Below are 19,609 nucleotides of genomic sequence, written 5' to 3'. Positions count from 1 at the left end.
CATTCCAGTGCAATCCTAAATACAGTTTGCAGGGAAATGAAACAATCCGCTGTCAGGACGGAGTGTGGAGTGGACATTTACCCCAATGCAAAGGTAGTTAGCAAATTCAAATCGTTTTGCCTTACACAGCACGCTCAAATTAAAGTACAAATTTCTCTAATGTCTGCGAAGGTTAGAGTCTTGTTGTATGTCCCGGAGTAAAGTTCTTTTAAGCAGAAGTCAAATATAATTGGGTTCTTTCATGATCTGATACACAGCACCGTGTGAGGATCCAGGTGCACCATCTAATGGTAAACGTTTACGTTCCGATTTTGGTCACGAGAAAACGGTAGCATTCCAGTGCAATCCTAAATACAGCTTGGTGGGAAAGGAAACAATCCGCTGTCAGGACGGAGTGTGGAGTGGACATTTACCCCAATGCAAAGGTAGTAAGGAAATCAAAATAGTTTTGCCTTACACAGTACGTTAAAAAGAGGAATTCCTCAAAAGTCTGCTAAGCTTAGAGTCTTGTTGTATGCCCCGGAATAAAGCCCTTGTAAGCACAAGTAAAAAGTAACTGGTTTTGTATCATCATCTTAAACATAGCTCCGTGCGTGGATCCTGGTGTACCATCTAATGGTAGACGTTTAGATTCAGATTTTGGTCACGAAAAAACGGTGACATTCCGGTGCAATCCTAAATACAGTTTGGAGGGAAATGAAACAATCCGCTGTCAGGACGGAGTGTGGAGTGGACATTTACCCCAATGCAAAGGTAGTTAGCAAATTCAAATCGTTTTGCCTTACACAGCACCCTCAAATTAAAGTACAAATTTCTCTAAAGTCTGCGAAGGTTAGAGTCTTGTTGTATGTCCCGGAGTAAAGTTCTTTTAAGCACAAGTCAAATATAATTAAGTTTTTTCATGATCTGATACACAGCACCGTGTGAGGATCCAGGTGTACCATCTAATGGTAAACGTTTACGTTCCGATTTTGGTCACGAGAAAACGGTAGCATTCCAGTGCAATCCTAAATACAGCTTGGTGGGAAATGAAACAATCCGCTGTCAGGACGGAGTGTGGAGTGGACATTTACCCCAATGCAAAGGTAGTTAGCAAATTCAAATCGTTTTGCCTTACACAGCACGCTCAAATTAAAGTACAAATTTCTCTAATGTCTGCGAAGGTTAGAGTCTTGTTGTATGTCCCGGAGTAAAGTTCTTTTAAGCAGAAGTCAAATATAATTGGGTTCTTTCATGATCTGATACACAGCACCGTGTGAGGATCCAGGTGTACCATCTAATGGTAAACGTTTACGTTCCGATTTTGGTCACGAGAAAACGGTAGCATTCCAGTGCAATCCTAAATACAGCTTGGTGGGAAATGAAACAATCCGCTGTCAGGACGGAGTGTGGAGTGGACATTTACCCCAATGCAAAGGTAGTTAGCAAATTCAAATCGTTTTGCCTTACACAGCACGCTCAAATTAAAGTACAAATTTCTCTAATGTCTGCGAAGGTTAGAGTCTTGTTGTATGTCCCGGAGTAAAGTTCTTTTAAGCAGAAGTCAAATATAATTGGGTTTTTTCATGATCTGATACACAGCACCGTGTGAGGATCCAGGTGTACCATCTAATGGTAGACGTTTACGTTCCGATTTTGGTCACGAGAAAACGGTAGCATTCCAGTGCAATCCTAAATACAGCTTGGTGGGAAATGAAACAATCCGCTGTCAGGACGGAGTGTGGAGTGGACATTTACCCCAATGCAAAGGTAGTTAGCAAATTCAAATCGTTTTGCCTTACACAGCACGCTCAAATTAAAGTACAAATTTCTCTAATGTCTGCGAAGGTTAGAGTCTTGTTGCATGTCCCGGAGTAAAGTTCTTTTAAGCACAAGTCAAATATAATTCCGTTCTTTCATGATCTGATACACAGCACCGTGTGAGGATCCAGGTGTACCATCTAATGGTAAACGTTTACGTTCCGATTTTGGTCACGAGAAAACGGTAGCATTCCAGTGCAATCCTAAATACAGTTTGCAGGGAAATGAAACAATCCGCTGTCAGGACGGAGTGTGGAGTGGACATTTACCCCAATGCAAAGGTAGTTAGCAAATTCAAATCGTTTTGCCTTACACAGCACGCTCAAATTAAAGTACAAATTTCTCTAATGTCTGCGAAGGTTAGAGTCTTGTTGTATGTCCCGGAGTAAAGTTCTTTTAAGCAGAAGTCAAATATAATTGGGTTCTTTCATGATCTGATACACAGCACCGTGTGAGGATCCAGGTGTACCATCTAATGGTAAACGTTTACGTTCCGATTTTGGTCACGAGAAAACGGTAGCATTCCAGTGCAATCCTAAATACAGTTTGCAGGGAAATGAAACAATCCGCTGTCAGGACGGAGTGTGGAGTGGACATTTACCCCAATGCAAAGGTAGTTAGCAAATTCAAATCGTTTTGCCTTACACAGCACGCTCAAATTAAAGTACAAATTTCTCTAATGTCTGCGAAGGTTAGAGTCTTGTTGTATGTCCCGGAGTAAAGTTCTTTTAAGCACAAGTCAAATATAATTGGGTTTTTTCATGATCTGATACACAGCACCGTGTGAGGATCCAGGTGTACCATCTAATGGTAAACGTTTACGTTCCGATTTTGGTCACGAGAAAACGGTAGCATTCCAGTGCAATCCTAAATACAGTTTGCAGGGAAATGAAACAATCCGCTGTCAGGACGGAGTGTGGAGTGGACATTTACCCCAATGCAAAGGTAGTTAGCAAATTCAAATCGTTTTGCCTTACACAGCACGCTCAAATTAAAGTACAAATTTCTCTAATGTCTGCGAAGGTTAGAGTCTTGTTGTATGTCCCGGAGTAAAGTTCTTTTAAGCAGAAGTCAAATATAATTGGGTTCTTTCATGATCTGATACACAGCACCGTGTGAGGATCCAGGTGTACCATCTAATGGTAAACGTTTACGTTCCGATTTTGGTCACGAGAAAACGGTAGCATTCCAGTGCAATCCTAAATACAGTTTGCAGGGAAATGAAACAATCCGCTGTCAGGACGGAGTGTGGAGTGGACATTTACCCCAATGCAAAGGTAGTTAGCAAATTCAAATCGTTTTGCCTTACACAGCACGCTCAAATTAAAGTACAAACTCCTCTAATGTCTGCGAAGATTACAATCTTGTTGTATGTCCTGGAGTAAAGTTCTTTTAAGCACAAGTCAAATATAATTGGGTTTTTTCATGATCTGATACACAGCACCGTGTGAGGATCCAGGTGTACCATCTAATGGTAGACGTTTACGTTCCGATTTTGGTCACGAGAAAACGGTAGCATTCCAGTGCAATCCTAAATACAGCTTGGTGGGAAATGAAACAATCCGCTGTCAGGACGGAGTGTGGAGTGGACATTTACCCCAATGCAAAGGTAGTTAGCAAATTCAAATCGTTTTGCCTTACACAGCACGCTCAAATTAAAGTACAAACTCCTCTAATGTCTGCGAAGATTACAATCTTGTTGTATGTCCTGGAGTAAAGTTCTTTTAAGCACAAGTCAAATATAATTAAGTTTTTTCATGATCTGATACACAGCACCGTGTGAGGATCCAGGTGTACCATCTAATGGTAAACGTTTACGTTCCGATTTTGGTCACGAGAAAACGGTAGCATTCCAGTGCAATCCTAAATACAGCTTGGTGGGAAATGAAACAATCCGCTGTCAGGACGGAGTGTGGAGTGGACATTTACCCCAATGCAAAGGTAGTTAGCAAATTCAAATCGTTTTGCCTTACACAGCACGCTCAAATTAAAGTACAAATTTCTCTAATGTCTGCGAAGGTTAGAGTCTTGGTGTATGTCCCGGAGTAAAGTTCTTTTAAGCACAAGTCAAATATAATTGGGTTTTTTCATGATCTGATACACAACACCGTGTGAGGATCCAGGTGTACCATCTAATGGTAGACTTTTACGTTCCGATTTTGGTCACGAGAAAACGGTAGCATTCCAGTGCAATCCTAAATACAGCTTGGTGGGAAATGAAACAATCCGCTGTCAGGACGGAGTGTGGAGTGGACATTTACCCCAATGCAAAGGTAGTTAGCAAATTCAAATCGTTTTGCCTTACACAGCACGCTCAAATTAAAGTACTTACTCCTCTTCTGTCTGCGAAGTTTACAATCTTGTTGTTTGTCCTGGATTTAATTTCTTTTAAGCACAAGTCAAATATTATTAAGTTTTTTCATGATCTGATACACAGCTCCGTGTGAGGATCCAGGTGTACCATCTAATGGTAAACGTTTACGTTCCGATTTTGGTCACGAGAAAACGGTAGCATTCCAGTGCAATCCTAAATACAGCTTGGTGGGAAATGAAACAATCCGCTGTCAGGACGGAGTGTGGAGTGGAGATTTACCCCAATGCAAAGGTAGTTAGCAAATTCAAATTGTTTTGCCTTACACAGCACGCTCAAATTAAAGTACAAATTTCTCTAATGTCTGCGAAGGTTAGAGTCTTGTTGTATGTCCCGGAGTAAAGTTCTTTTAAGCACAAGTCAAATATAATTGGGTTTTTTCATGATCTGATACACAGCACCGTGTGAGGATCCAGGTGTACCATCTAATGGTAGACGTTTACGTTCCGATTTTGGTCACGAGAAAACGGTAGCATTCCAGTGCAATCCTAAATACAGCTTGGTGGGAAATGAAACAATCCGCTGTCAGGACGGAGTGTGGAGTGGACATTTACCCCAATGCAAAGGTAGTAAGGAAATCAAAATAGTTTTGCCTTACACAGTACGTTAAAAAGAGGAATTCCTCGAAAGTCTGCTAAGCTTAGAGTCTTGTTATATGCCCCAGAATAAAGCCCTTGTAAGCACAAGTAAAAAGTAACTGGTTTTGTATCATCATCTTAAACATAGCTCCGTGCGTGGATCCTGGTGTACCATCTAATGGTAAACGTTTACGTTCCGATTTTGGTCACGAGAAAACGGTAGCATTCCAGTGCAATCCTAAATACAGTTTGCAGGGAAATGAAACAATCCGCTGTCAGGACGGAGTGTGGAGTGGACATTTACCCCAATGCAAAGGTAGTTAGCAAATTCAAATCGTTTTGCCTTACACACTACGTTAAAAAGAGGAATTCCTCAAAAGTCTGCTAAGCTTAGAGTCTTGTTGTATGCCCCGGAATAAAGCCCTTGTAAGCACAAGTAAAAAGTAACTGGTTTTGTATCATCATCTTAAACATAGCTCCGTGCGTGGATCCTGGTGCACCATCTAATGGAAGACGTTTAGGTTCCAATTTTGGTCACGAAAAAACGGTGACATTCCAGTGCAATCCTAAATACAGTTTGCAGGGAAATGAAACAATCCGCTGTCAGGACGGAGTGTGGAGTGGACATTTACCCCAATGCAAAGGTAGTTATCAAATTGAAATTGTTTTGCCTTAGACAGCACGCTCAAATTAAAGTACAAATTTCTCTAATGTCTGCGAAGGTTAGAGCCACAAATAGTTTTGCCTTACACAATATGTTCAATGTAGAAATTCTTCTGAAGTCTGCTAAGCTTCGAGCCGTCTTGGATCGCCAGGAATAAAAAGTAAAAAATATTTGGGTTGTTTTTATGATGTTACACATAGAACCGTCCGTGGATCCCGGTGAACCATCTAATGGTAAACGTTTTATTTTGGTCGCGAGAAAACGGTGATATTCTAGTGCAATTCTGAATACAGTTTGGTGGTAAATAATAAAACAATCCACTGTCAGGACGGAGTGTAAAGTGGTCATGTACCCCAATGCAAAGGTGGTAATCAAAATCGAAATAAGTTTGCCATACTCACTATGTTTAAAATAAAATTTTCTTTTCCAGTCTGCTAAACTTAGAGTCTTTTTGTGTGTTCCGGCACAAGTAAAAAATAATTGAATTTTTTCATCATCTTATATATAGCACCGTGCCTGGATCCAGGTGTACCATCTAATGGTAGACGTTTAGGTTCCAGTTTTGATCACGAAAAGACGGTGACATTCCAGTGCAATCTTAAATACAGTATGGTGGGAAATGAAACAATCCGCTGTCAGGACGGAGTGTGGAGTGGACATTTACCCCAATGCAAAGGTAGTAAGCGAATCAAAATACTTTTGACCTACACAATATGTTTAAGTTAAAAGTTCCTCTAAACTCTACTAAGCTTAGAGTCTTCTTCGATGTCCCGGAATAAAGAGTTAGAAATAAGTGGGTTTTTTAAAAAAACGTATGGACTGGACCGTGCGTGGATCCAGGTGTACCATCTCAAAGGAGACGTTTAAGTTGCGATTTAGGTCACGAGAAAAGGGTTACATTCAAGTGCAAGCTAGTGCAATCCTAAAGACAGTTTGGTGGGAAATAAATTAATCCGCAGTAATGACGGAGTGTAGAGTGGATATAAACCGCAATGCAAATGTAGTAGTTAAATGAAAATAGTTTTTTGTGATTGACTAATATGTTCAAAGCTTATTTCTACCCGGTTTGTTGTGTTGGGAGTGCCTCTAAGTTGCCTAATTTATTGTAGAATAATATACTAAAAAATATATTATTTCATGTGTTGGAGTGGAAATTATGTCCTTCAACAGAAAATTTGCAAAGTTAACAGGCCCAGGAACTGTTCGATTTCCTCTTCTTTTCGCAGCGTCTTGCAATTCTATTGAGTCACCAAGAAATGGTAAAGTACATCACAACGAGACTAAACACGGAGCTTTGGTCCTCTTTTCGTGCAATTATGGATTTGAACTGCAAGGCACCAGGCAACTCAAATGTGTTGAGGGAAAATGGAATGGAACGTCTCCCATCTGCAAAGGTTTCAAACAACTTAAAAATGTGCACGTTGCCGATAAAGATAGCTACATGCTTTTGTTTTTGCCATTTCACCCTAGGTATTTGCTTCCAAATATTAGCATCGCGATTGCAGTGCTTTGCATAATGACTGGCTTATAAATGTCGTGCCACGTCCTCAGCTAATCAAGGTTCCATGGTTTTCTTGCGCTTTTACCCGGCATCATTTCTCGCTGGTCGCTATGACTGCGTGACCTGAAAAGTTGAAGTAACGAATTGCTCAATTTCATTCCGTTTACTGTAAATCTCGTCCCTTTTTGTTCATTCATACATCTCTTTAGTTCTTATATGTTATTGGACCAATTGGCTAAAGAGGATTAACGAGCTCAATGTCAGGTTCTTTTAGAGAAAAAGTAAAATGGTCATACGATTTTTCTTCCTTCCTCAGCTACATGTCCAAGGACGAATTTTAAGCCAAATCATAACTGCATGATGTCTTGCTTGTCTAATGAAGATTGCTTTAATGATCAGAAGTGTTTATGCGACGGCGATTGTGGATTGAGTTGCGTTACAAAAAGTAAGTATCAAGTGAAGCTTCAATCTCGTACCCATAGTTCTCGGGCTTTTTGGTCAGCGGGTGAGGGCCCGGAGAGACTCAGCGAAAATGGACTCCATTTTCCCAGAAAACATAGGTTCCGGTCTTACTGCGCATGCTTGAGTTTTAACGGAAACAGAAAAGAGATAGCAGTAAACAGTAGAAATGGCGGGTTGAAAGTGTTCGAGAAACAAAAATCTTAGCTTTACGCACCATAAAAGAAACTGGAGAAATGATCATTGGCTTGCTGTAAGCGAGGGAAGATGGAACTTCTAACGCTTTCGGTAAGTGTACTTTTAGTGTTTCAGCGTGCATTCCATCGTGTAGAAAAACATCGTTCAACACGAACAATAAATGTTTGTGGAAACGACATCAATGACCTCTTCTACTACAATTTTATGTTTCTGTAATTCTGAATGTGTTCGACATGACCTTCTTCCACGAATTTCTCCCTAAAGTGACTGATGTAATGTTTCCCCAATGTAGTTTTGCAATAGCAGCGGTAACCAGTTTTTCGTAGCCTGGGAAAATTCACGTGCGGTATTAGACATAATTCAAACCCCGTCGTTTTATTATTTTTATGATTAATATATTTCTGAGGAGGTAAAACAAACAGCGCTGAAACTAATAAAAAAATTAGTTCAAAGTCTCTCCGGACTATCACCCGCTGGCCAAAAAGCCCAAGGACTCTAGGTACGAGATTGGTGAAGCTATGATCCTCGCAGTTATGAACGCAATTATAACAATTGTGTAAAGAAGCCTGAAAATTTCAGGATTGAGAAATTCAGGACTCGTGACCTCGCGATACCGGTGCGACGCTCTAACCAACTGAGCTATGAAGCCACTGACGTTGGGAGCTGGTCATTTGTAAATTCTAATGTTCCGTTATGATTGAATCAACGATGAAAATTAATGATATATAAATTGAATCATATATTGAACTGCGAATATGAAATCAAGTGAAACTATGATCCTTGCAGCTTCTCTTCATTTCATACCCGAAGTTCAAGATATGATTTCATTTCATATAACAATTCATCGTTAAAAAGTAAGTATACTACTCTGGCACTAACTCTTAATGTATGGTGTGCTTTTTCCACTTGATTCGATGAGCAAGTGATATCAGTTAACATTTTTTCTTATGAGTGGAGGCGATAACGTCGGCCTTCCAACTCGTGTATTAGGAGGTAGGTATGTGAAATTTTAACGAGGTTGCATTTACACTGCAGAGGCTTTAACAGGAGCTTATGGCCCGGAGTCTTCAACCTCCATTATTATCTCTCCTTTGAGTTTTGGTTCTCTTTGACATTCTACATTTAGAACACTTTTATTTAGGATAGCTTTCCTGTCAAGTCTTTTGCCACTTGGTCAATCAACGCACAGTGTCTCTGTGTTACGGAACATACAAAATTGAACAAGAGAACTGCAAAAAAATGTTTCTTAAAAACATGTTAAAAACGTAATGTTGGCAAAAATGACGACGTTTCCACGATAATTTAAACTGGCGTCATTATGAAGTCAGTTGAAATGATAATAAATAAGAAATGTATGAATACACCTTATTGAATGGTTTAACATATATTTAAATAAGTCAAATAAGCGCGGATTTTTTGCGAGTTGCTTAGTAATTTTCCAAGCGCCGAAGGGGCGAGAAAAAATATGAGCAACGAGCATCTCATCAACAAGGCAGTCAATTTTGTTTGGCACATTCGCAGTATGAGAAACTGGCTTTCTTTGAGGATCGAGGCTTGTGTTCCCATGGGCTTCCAAAAAAGGTTTTCCAATCGTTAGACTGCTGACATTCCCTTAAGTGGACGATTCGAATGACTTAAAGGGACTGTCAGCAGTTTACTCAATCGCCATGTTTTTTTGATGTTCAACAACACGTTCGTGAAGATATCGAGCTAGGCAGCCCACATAAGTGTGGACAGAGGTCATGGATCTAAAATCATTCATGTGCAGGTACCAATTGTTCACTATACTAATCATGACTCCTGGTTTAAAGCATGTTTAAATCAAACTATTCGGGGAGGTAAGTAAAGGTTGGTGGGCATAAGCGAGTTTGCCACACGAAGGAGTTCAAAGGAACAATTTTTCTGTCAAAAAAGTGCGGGTGAAAAATACCCCACAGCGGCGTTAAAAGGTTGCCTAAATATCCCAAGGTGGCACCAAGGAAAGCTGCCTGGAAAGAAATCTCTAAGTTACTTAATGCCTTCGGAGGCTTTTCGTAAATCCCCACATGTTATGCAGCGAGAAAGTCTTAGCCTTACATTTGAGGATTGCGTAAATTGGCCGCTTATTCTGTGTTAAGGGCACACAAAAAAAAATCTAGATTTGTAAAGAGCAGTCCGTGCATCAGCATGCTGTATGTATCCAACTATCATGCGTGCGTCTCCCTAAGATGGACCAATATATAAGAAGGAAAGTGACGCCACGAGCTATGCCGAGCATCGCGCAAAGCCCACAGGGAAGACTATACTAAACATAAGTTTTTTCGTTTGGAAGTTGCATGGCTCGTTTTAAGAGCCATGTTTAGTAGGATTGCTTTAAACGTTGGATTCACTGTAAGGTTTATTAATAATATAGTTGGGTAATAAAGTGTCGTCTCCTTCATCTTGTGCTTAGAACTAAAGTGTAAACGACCTTCAAGGGGACTTAACTTGAAACTTGTCAACAATGGCCGTACCTTTGGCAGCGAGACTATATATTTTTGTCCCGTACCATTCACGCTTCACGGATCATCCAAACGCACGTGCAGAGCAAACGGAAAATGGGATGGCAAAAAGGCTAGCTGCAGTAAGTACACAGTTTACTGAACACTGCAATCCGGCAATACGTTCACAGGAAAGCCTTCGTTTAGTTCTTCAGTAAAGAGTATCACTAAGTTCTCATTGCATGCATGCAGCATGGTCAGGTTGCAAAAACCACCAAAGCTGACTCAAATCCTATCCGTCTCCTGCCGTTTAACGAATTTAATCTCATCCTGTGATGCGGAATAAATCAGAAAATTGCGGGAATGAAATTTGGTGGAAAAAAAAAAACACCAATCTTTACGGAGGCACGAACACATTACTGGGAGGTGCCTTTGCTGCTGGAGATCTTGAAAATTTCTGGTGTCAAACGTGATATGTGCAGAAATCACTACAGCAAGGCAGTGCCAGAAAATAGTTGAAATACCAACAGAAATATGTATGGAAGACGATGAGTACGTCACCAGTGATTTGGTATGGGGTACCTAATATCATTGTCACAAGTGCATGCATATACCTGCACGAGAAAGGCTAATAGTTTGTCTTGCATTACAGGCCTAGGTGATGCGAAATGCCTTGACATGCTGACAGGCTTATTGCAAAATCCACCCAACGATACCATGATTGATATAAACGTTCACCTTTCTTTGGCAAGATACCGTTGTCACAAAGGCTTCAAGTTGATTGGTAACGAAACGCGGTCTTGCAGAAATGGAAAATGGGTGGAAACGACCAAGCCCCTGTGCAAAGGTAACTTAGGGTGCGTTTGATTGGAAAATTCGAATAGAGATCCCAGTGGATAAGTCGCTATCCAGAGAATAAAACATACTTGACGTTAAGTGTTCGCCAAGGTTTTCGTACACTCCTTTGATTATATATGCTTAAAGTGCGCGTATTCACTGTGATGCGACCAAATACTGAAATCATTGCAAAGATTGAATCTGTCAGGCAGGAACACATGACTAGGAGCGAACAACAGCGCGACATTCCTGTTACGCCGTTTTCACCGATTGATTTATTTTTAGATTGAATTTCCCGCGAATAAGACTCTCGTAAGAGTCCGATGACCAATCAAAAGAAACTAGCTTGCTGTCATATCGTCGTCGAACCAGAGCTGCCTTTGTTTTTTTTTTCGGAAAAAGGTAGTCTAAAAATGGACCGGTCTGTCAAAATGCCGTGACACAGACTTAATATTGGAGAGGTTCGTTCCTAGTCATGTGCTCTTGGTCAAGTAGTGACTTATCAACCGAGATAAAGTTATTAATACAACATTTGAACAATTTGAGCCAAATCTTCGGATTAAAAGCAAATCGGAAGCCGTGGAATTTTCCTGAGATTCTTCCCACATGGAAATGGAGAAAAACCTCTCGGAGCAAGGAGAGAACCAACAACAAACTAAACCCCTGTATGACGCCGGGCACCCGGGATCGAACCAGGGCCACATTGGTGGGAGGCGAGTGCTCTCACCACTGCCCCTCCCCTGGAGAGAAATCCGCAGCCGAGTCTCTTAAACTCAATTGGAAATCCAGTGATCTGGATGTTAAGATCCAAATCCAAATTTCCCAATCGAACGCACTTTTCATTCATCAAGTCACCTTTTGTCACATTTATCGCGAAACCTGCATTTCGCCTTAGCTTATAAAAATATGATAGACCAAGTGATTCACTCGTCTTTTTCTAATATTTGTATTTCTATGCTGTTCAATTGAAAATAACTGGGCAAAAACTAAAATTCTGAGGACTGCCAACGTTCTGAGGACTGCCTAATTTCTGCCTAAAGTCTAATTTGGCAGTTTTTTTAAGTATGCAGTTGCCATTATCAAGTCACTCCGCACTTTCACTACCGTAAAACGGTCACTGATGCTGATTGACTAATACCCAGCGCCGTTGTAAGTATTGGCATTTGATTGGTCACTGGAAAATATCCCTATTTGGTTAATTTAGAATCCATATTAAGGAGCTCTCTCGCCTCACTAAAAGCCTGTTCCGAGTATAAAAGAGCACACGCACTATTCGGGATAAAAACAAGCAGATGCATATGGTTTTATTATTCACAAAATATGCTTGTGGGGTGGGAGCCGCCGGGGATGGCGCAGTGGTAAAAATCATTCGCCTCCCGCCAATGGGGTCCGAGTTCGATTCCCACACTTTGCTTCACACAGGGTTGAGTTTGTTGGTTCTCTACTCGATCTCTGCTCCGAGAGGATTTTCTCTGGGTACTCCTGTTCGATCTCACCTCCTCTTAAACGCCAACCTACGATTTGATAAGAGTTTACTTCATTTGATTTCTGAAAAGTGTCCTTAATTAGTGGCCCAGGACCAACTACAGTTGTCACTTAATTAAATAATTAACAATTAGACCCGTAGCCCCCAAGGGCTACGGGTCAATATCTCATGAGGCGAAGCCGAATGGGCTATTGACCCGTGTCCCTTGAGAGCGAAGGGTCTGATTGTCTTAGTATCGCTCAACTAGTCGGACAGAAAGGGCAATAATAAAGTTAGCAAATGCAAGTTAAAGAAATATTTAATTGGGAATTAAACGAAAGAAAGCGTCATGCTTTTTATTACTCGAGGACTATTACTAATAGTCCTCTAGTAGCGTAGCCAATCATGATGCAGGATTTGCATTAGTCCCCTAGTTGGGTGATACTAAAGGGCATTATTATTCAAAATTACTTCAGTGTATTTTTTTATCTGTTTTCTTTTATCCCGACGTGTCTGCGTGTAGACTCTGCCCGATTATGCTATCATTTTTTTGGCATGACTTGGCTAATTATTTAAACAAGCATTTTTTTCACACTTTTTCTTTAAAAAGAATTGCTAGCATTGTTTAGCATTTTGCATAACTTTGATCTGGATTTCAGTACTCCAAAGATTTTAAACGCTAAATTTCAGAATTCAAAAGCATTGTGATGATTTGCTTTTGTATTTGTATTTGAACTGAGACTCCGAGCGAAAGAAATCTGAACCTAGCTGGTCAGAAGTTAACTTTCACTGGTCGTTCACGCGCTTGCTCAAACAACATGATGGCCAGCGTCGGCCAATGCTGCGCCATCTTCTCGAAACTTGCATCTCATAAAAGGAAATTCTTACGGAAAACATAGACCAGTCCCTTCAACAAGCAACAGAATTGTGCTCTTGTTGGCTAACTCCAGGCCAGCGTTATGTCTCAGTTCAGGAAAGCGCTAAGGATTTCGAACATTAATTAACTGTTTATCATTGGACAAGTTTTGGCTACATGAGAAGTTTTATAAACAAACAGTTAGGCACTTGCCGCTTTATTCAGTTGATGATAAGCACACATGATGCCTGAGTTTCTTCGTTTTGCTTGAAATAAAACAAAGTATTTTCTGGAACCAAAGTAGCATTATTTTGAGAATCGAACATAATTTGAGCATTTTTTGTGGAGTAAAACAAGAATTGCTAGGAGCATACAATGCCAGTTTTTCTAGAATAATCGGGAAAGACCTATCTGCGTGACTTGGAACAGAAATGCTCACGCCAGCTGTGAAAGTATACGGTACAAATAAAGTGTCGAGATCCGGTCATCACATGCAAAGGAAAACTTCTAGCCATAAGAAAAAAATTGAAATTTCGTTTCTTGCTCCTACAGCTTTCTCTCTATACTACTCTTCTTGTGGGGAAAGTCCAGTTGATTTCCGAAGTCGAATCGTTGGCGGAAACGAATCACAACAAGGATGGTGGCCATGGCACATTGGATTGTATCATAGAATTGGAGGTGATAATATTTCAGCAGGAGCCCTTAACCAGGAGCCTGCAATTCCAATACTTGGTTTATGTAACGGCATTTCCACACATGAAGCTATTTTTAGACGAGTTCTTAAATAAGATTCGGCTTGCACGAGTGGCCATTCTCAATTTCATGAGTAATAATCTTTCATGCAAGACTTTTGATTACCTGGAAAGGACTGGTTTCACAGGGATATCAATCTATAAATAACTAGTCGGTCTGTAAAAATGCCGTTCCACAAATACAATGCGGTTGTACGCTCCTAGCCATGGGGTCCTGATTTCAGACATGTTATGGTTGAGGAAAAGGTCATTTTTTCACTTTGCCCAGATCACTATTATCCTCACGTGATTGATAAAACTCTGTCAAAAGATATAAGTCACAACAGATAGATACTTGATTCGCATGTAACTTGCATAATGAAAGTGATTTCATGAAGGGACTGGAGGGTGTAAACTGCAGGTTGCAAGTTAGGGTTGCAGGTCACTGTTTACCAATAGCTGAAGCAACCTAAGACTTTGCTATTGCTAAAAAATAATGTTTGAGCTTAAGATCAGCATTTTTGTAAAGGTTTGGGTTGTTTCAGTTATAGTAAAACAATGAGCTGCAACCTGCACTTTACACCCTCCGTGAAGGTACAACATCCTGGAACCAGCTGGGCAAGGTGACAAATACATATATTTAACTATGAAACTTTGTGGCTTAATTTAATCAACAACTAATCCCCGTTTGGCCAGCAGAAGTCTCTCACGGCGAGAGGAAATTGAGGCCAAGGAAGACCTCTTTAAGTATTCCTTTAATTTAAAAATCTCTGCTAGTGGCAAACCAACGGGCATACTAAGGAAGGGAGGGGGGGACGCACTAGAACCAATTTTGTTTGTTTTTCCAAAAATTGTGTACACATTGAATCTTTTCCTAATGCGACGCCTTCAGGCAAATTTGGAAAAAAATTGCTGGCTGACTAAAAAGATCAAATATACCGTAGTGTATGGGTGGGGCAGGACGATTTTTCCAACATCGCTCAAAGTAAACATCGACTAAAAATGGGCTCTTATCACCCCGGGCTTTCGTCGTCGTATGCGCCTTCTTCATTCTGCAAAGCGCAGCGAACTATGCAGATACAAAAGTATCAAAAGATCTTAGGTTTGATGTTGAAAATTTAGTTTCAAGATAAAATACTGCAAAAGTGCAAAGGGAACCGCAATTTTTCGGGTCGCATGTCTACGTTTTATTTGCGGTTCAACGAAATCAAAACATGTCATCATTGTTTGCACAAGCGTTTTCACAATGTTTAAGCCCTGGCCAAACTATCGAACAAAGTTGGATTCCACATGCAACATTGTTGGATGTAAATGTTGAGGTAGTGGCAAAAAAATATCCAAAATTGCTTGACGAAACATTCAAGTTCAAGTTGACGATAAATTTATAAATATGGCGCTAACACTGAAACGAAAACCGCTCGTAGCGTTTGTTCTTCTGGAGCTGTTTTAGGACGGAAATGAGGACTCAAATAGGAAAAACCAAACAAATGGCGAAGAGAACTAGTACAAAAAGGGTATGTTCACTGCAAGGTACATTCGCGTTTAGTATAAGATGAGAATGGACACAAACAGAGCGATAGTGTTTGAGGGGACTGAAAGTGCCCCAAAGACATGGCCTTGCTTCATACTTGCAGCGCGAACGTGACTTGATTCAGGACACAACGTTACTGGAAGAGCGGCAAAACACTGCAACATTTGTGCGTGGAGCAGAATTGTTGGTCGCAATGTTTGATCAAAAGCAAACTCCATCCAACACTTGATCGAACAAAAAATGTTGGACAAATATCATCCAACATGGGTGACCAAACGGTCGAACAATGTTGGATCGAGCAAAGGTAGAGCGTTGAATTCTACTTTGTTCGATCGTTTGACCAGGGCTCTACTCAAGAACTCAGCCTTGTCACGTAGCTACATGTGCGACCGGAACACAAACCAAAACAAAATTGGCCAGTGCCAATTTTTTTGGTAAAATCAGACCGACCGAAAAAAAAAATGTCTCGAGTGCGACCCCCTCCCCCCTAATCTAAACTTTTGATGAAAAAAGGCGGTCATTTCTCTTCAACCACGTCTTTAAAGTGAGCCAGGACAGTTAATTTCACTTTCGATAGGGGAATCTTGTCCAAATTTTACACCTTAGTTAGCTACGACTACAGAAAATTGGAATACTGTCTGAGCATACCCTCGTCCAATAGGGTTTTCTTGAGGCGCGAGAGAGCAGCGAAGCGGCGACAAATGAGAAAACCTTGGACTTAAATCTCACTTTCATGCAGACGCTAGGGTCAGGATAATAACAAGCAAATCAATATGACTGTCTCGTTTGATTGGTAATGCCGAGGGGACGTATGATTGCTAAGTTGCCATTGGTCCCTTTTGTAATTATCAATTTGACACATTTGATAGCTGACGTCTGCATGAAAGTGAGATTCAAGTCCAAGGTAACCAGAGGTTTTTCTCTTCCCGCCGCTTCGCGACTCGTCCTCACTGCTTCGCGGCTCAAGAAAACCTTCTGGGACCATGGTAGTCTGAGCAATGACGCCTTTAAAATTCGAAATTTGGGATCATCAGCGCCTTTGCCACCCAAGAATTTATCAGTTTCTGATGGCTAATAACTGGCTTGTTATCAAAGCTATAAATAAGGCTTAAACTGGAGATTTAACTAAGTTTAACAAAACGCACAAGGCGGAAATGAACTAGTGAACAAACTTCGCATTATAAAACATATGCTGTATTTTGAAAACTTGACGTTTCGTATGTAGCAACATACATCACCAGAAGTGACGGTTAAACGATCTGCATCAATTTAAACGTTGCCACCAGGTCCAATGGACACTTGGACCAACAGTGTCCAGATTTGATGAAGATTTCATAAAACGATTATTCCATTATATGGAAGATGATTGCGCCGGGCTTTCAAAAGACTATTTCTGGCCGTTTTTTAAAATGGAAGCAGTTCTGAGTTCGATGACATTTAGCAAAAAAAATACTGATTTCATTCGCGCTTCTTGCAAATATGAGTGGCTGCGGCCAACTCGGTGTCACGCGCCGCTTCTTTTATCCAACTCGCGCTTATAGAGTAGTTGTCTTTATACTGAAGCCTCTGAGCTGTAATTTTAGGAGGTCAAAAGAAACAAAAAAGTGGCTACACAATAAAAAAAGGATTATTGTCAACTGAAATTTTTCCTGTCTCTTTTAATAACATGATTTATGGCTCTAGCTCAGCTCAAACATTCAGGTTGTATTTGCAGATGAATTTATGTTGCAATGTGGCGGCGCTTTAATCTCCCCTCGATGGGTTCTAACAGCAGCACACTGCGTTGATAAGAGGTATCCACACAAGTAAGTCTATACACTATGTGATAAATATGACCTGACGATGTAGCTATGACAGTAACATCTTTGTTTCAACATTCCTCCTTTACGAGGAGGAGCAGGCGTCTGTGTAACTATAGAAGGTTTGCAAGCAATCTCAAGAGACACATAACAATGATGTAATGTACAATTGCTGGTGGACAAACAACAGGAACTAATAAGGGCTGTTTTGTTTTTGCCCACCAACATGGCGGCGATGACGCAACGTAAAAACCATCTATTGCTTTAAATACTCGTAAAGCAAAGCACCGACAGAGGCTGCAGGGTAAAGAGCGCACCGTCGGCTTCCATTGATCCCAGTCTCAGAGCTGACGGAAGTACCAACGGAAAATAAAGCCGTGACTTTACCTGTACGAAAGCAGATGAAAGAAAAATCCCTCCACCTAGGTAGTCTTTGCTTAACGCAAAGTCCTGCAACGCTCCTCGCAAAGTTTTAACAGTTCAGCACTTCGCGAGGAGAATTTAGACCTTCCTTGGTTTTTTGCAATTTAAAGCCTAAAATTGCTTAGAATGCACTTACCGTAGTTTTACATGTCATTCTCAGGATAGACAATGCACCCAGCTTTTTGAGAAACCAGCTCAAGTCTCAAAAAACTGTTGTCAGGGACCACCATACATTTTGCTCTCCATCTGCCATTCACCCATTTACACCATGGAGTTGTCTTAGAGCGCTTTCCTTTTGTCAAAGAGATTGCAGCAGTTTGAGGGCCACACTTGCATAATAATCCCATTCTTCTTAAGGTGTATATATCATCCTCGAAGTGTGTTAATTTGAAGGCGTACTAGAGTTAGTCCTTCCAAATGTCTGGCCGGTCAGTTCTGGAAAGCGTCCTTAGACTTCAGTCTCAGAGGTCGTCTCTCTCCTTTTTTTTTAATTAGAGATGAGCGCTTAAAAAATGCTGTAGGCTAGGGAAATCAAAGATCAAATTGATGTGTATGTTGCCTTTTCTTTCAGTTTGAAAATTATCGTTGGGGATCATAAATTAGATACGCTAGAAAACACACAGCAGGAAATCTTCGCAAAGGCTGTGCATCATCCTGATTTTGATTTTGGAACCTATGAGAACGACATAGCTCTCGTCAAGCTCCAAAAGCCAGTGGAACTTGGCAAGTTTGTACGCACTGTATGCCTGCCAAGTAAAAACGGAGGCGATTTGGCGATCCCTGGTAGATACGGTTATGTAACAGGGTGGGGATATACCAGGGCCACAAGACCTTCAAATACTCTGCGATATTTGTCCATGCCAATCCAAAGCAACTCTCTATGCAGAGAAAGCACTTCGTATCCTTATTTCTCGCGGGCGATGTTTTGTGCTGGAGATGGCAAAGGTAAAAAAGGAACTTGCAATGGAGACGGTGGAGGCGCATTTGTTCGCGAACAGAGGAGAGGAAATGGCTATCGATGGGTTGCTACTGGAATTGATAGCTGGGGAGAAGGCTGTACACGGAAGTTTAAATACGGATATTACACCAGAGTTTATTCGTATGTTGACTGGATTAATAAAACTATGACTGAGGAGTAAGATTCACAGGAAGATACACTGTACCTGTTTCGCGATATAACAGTAAAGTTAATCAGTTTTTTTTGCATTATCATGCAGCGATATTTCATGCTGATTACTTCAGGAGTTTTAGTAGATTACCGGTACGTATGAATGTTTTTCATTTTTTTTTATGTAAAGCTGCTTTTAAGCCTTGGAACATCATATCTCAAATCCAACGCGCGCTGGTGGAATTATTGTTAAGCAACATCTTAGGAACGTTAAAAACCGACGACGATTCAACGTTCAACCAACATCATTATCAAGGCACAAAATAAGAGTTGGTAAGAGTGTATTTATAATACTAGATGGAACAATAGTTAATTAAAGACGAAAAGAGTACTACAAATGTCCTTTTAAATAAACAAAGCTACAATTTTGATGGAATCAGCGTAGGAATTTAAACGTGGATTCCGTTATTTTATTCAGAGAATCTCGTAGACGAGGCAGTCAAACTTTCCCTGGCACATTTATAAGATACGAAATTGGCTTTCCTTGAAGAGAAATGTATCCCCATGGGCTTCCAAAAGGTGCTCTCCAATTGCCGAGTTCTTATGAATGTGTAGACTTTCTGAAGTCGTTCGCTTTTCGATTCCGGTTTGGCAGTCGCTCTCTCTATTAAGAAATACTTTATCGCAATGTTTTATAGTCACTGAAATTATAGAACATCTTTCAAAACGTTTCTGAGCATTTTAGCAATTAAGAGTAGTGCCAGCGTTTTTGCAGAAAAAATAAATAAAAACGTACATGAGATATCACTCTGAAATTCTCTGAAACAAC

General features: G+C 40.6%; 1 protein-coding gene across 1 annotated transcript in view; it reads left to right on the top strand.

Moving 5' to 3' along the window:
- LOC138037391 (sushi, von Willebrand factor type A, EGF and pentraxin domain-containing protein 1-like) overlaps positions 1–19,178 on the top strand; it is a 29,298-nt gene extending 10,120 nt beyond the window's left edge. Inside the window, exons 10-34 of the mRNA XM_068883325.1 lie at positions 1–93; positions 258–425; positions 586–753; positions 918–1,085; positions 1,250–1,417; positions 1,582–1,749; positions 1,914–2,081; positions 2,246–2,413; positions 2,578–2,745; positions 2,910–3,077; positions 3,242–3,409; positions 3,574–3,741; positions 3,924–4,073; positions 4,238–4,405; positions 4,570–4,737; positions 4,898–5,065; positions 5,226–5,393; positions 5,922–6,089; positions 6,640–6,807; positions 7,231–7,359; positions 10,003–10,173; positions 10,683–10,877; positions 13,741–13,866; positions 17,165–17,255; positions 18,244–19,178. The exon at positions 1–93 is cut by the window's left edge and continues 75 nt beyond it. Coding sequence (XP_068739426.1) covers positions 1–93; positions 258–425; positions 586–753; positions 918–1,085; positions 1,250–1,417; positions 1,582–1,749; positions 1,914–2,081; positions 2,246–2,413; positions 2,578–2,745; positions 2,910–3,077; positions 3,242–3,409; positions 3,574–3,741; positions 3,924–4,073; positions 4,238–4,405; positions 4,570–4,737; positions 4,898–5,065; positions 5,226–5,393; positions 5,922–6,089; positions 6,640–6,807; positions 7,231–7,359; positions 10,003–10,173; positions 10,683–10,877; positions 13,741–13,866; positions 17,165–17,255; positions 18,244–18,811 — 4,379 coding nt within the window. The 3' untranslated portion in view covers positions 18,812–19,178. The remainder of the gene's footprint in view (positions 94–257; positions 426–585; positions 754–917; positions 1,086–1,249; positions 1,418–1,581; positions 1,750–1,913; positions 2,082–2,245; positions 2,414–2,577; positions 2,746–2,909; positions 3,078–3,241; positions 3,410–3,573; positions 3,742–3,923; positions 4,074–4,237; positions 4,406–4,569; positions 4,738–4,897; positions 5,066–5,225; positions 5,394–5,921; positions 6,090–6,639; positions 6,808–7,230; positions 7,360–10,002; positions 10,174–10,682; positions 10,878–13,740; positions 13,867–17,164; positions 17,256–18,243) is intronic.
- Positions 19,179–19,609: the final 431 nt, after the last annotated feature.

Source organism: Montipora capricornis, chromosome 2 (genome assembly GCF_036669925.1).
Source record: "Montipora capricornis isolate CH-2021 chromosome 2, ASM3666992v2, whole genome shotgun sequence".
Lineage (NCBI taxonomy): Eukaryota > Metazoa > Cnidaria > Anthozoa > Scleractinia > Acroporidae > Montipora > Montipora capricornis.
The sequence above is the reverse complement of the archived record's forward strand: the minus strand, read 5'-3'. Positions and strand labels throughout refer to the sequence as shown.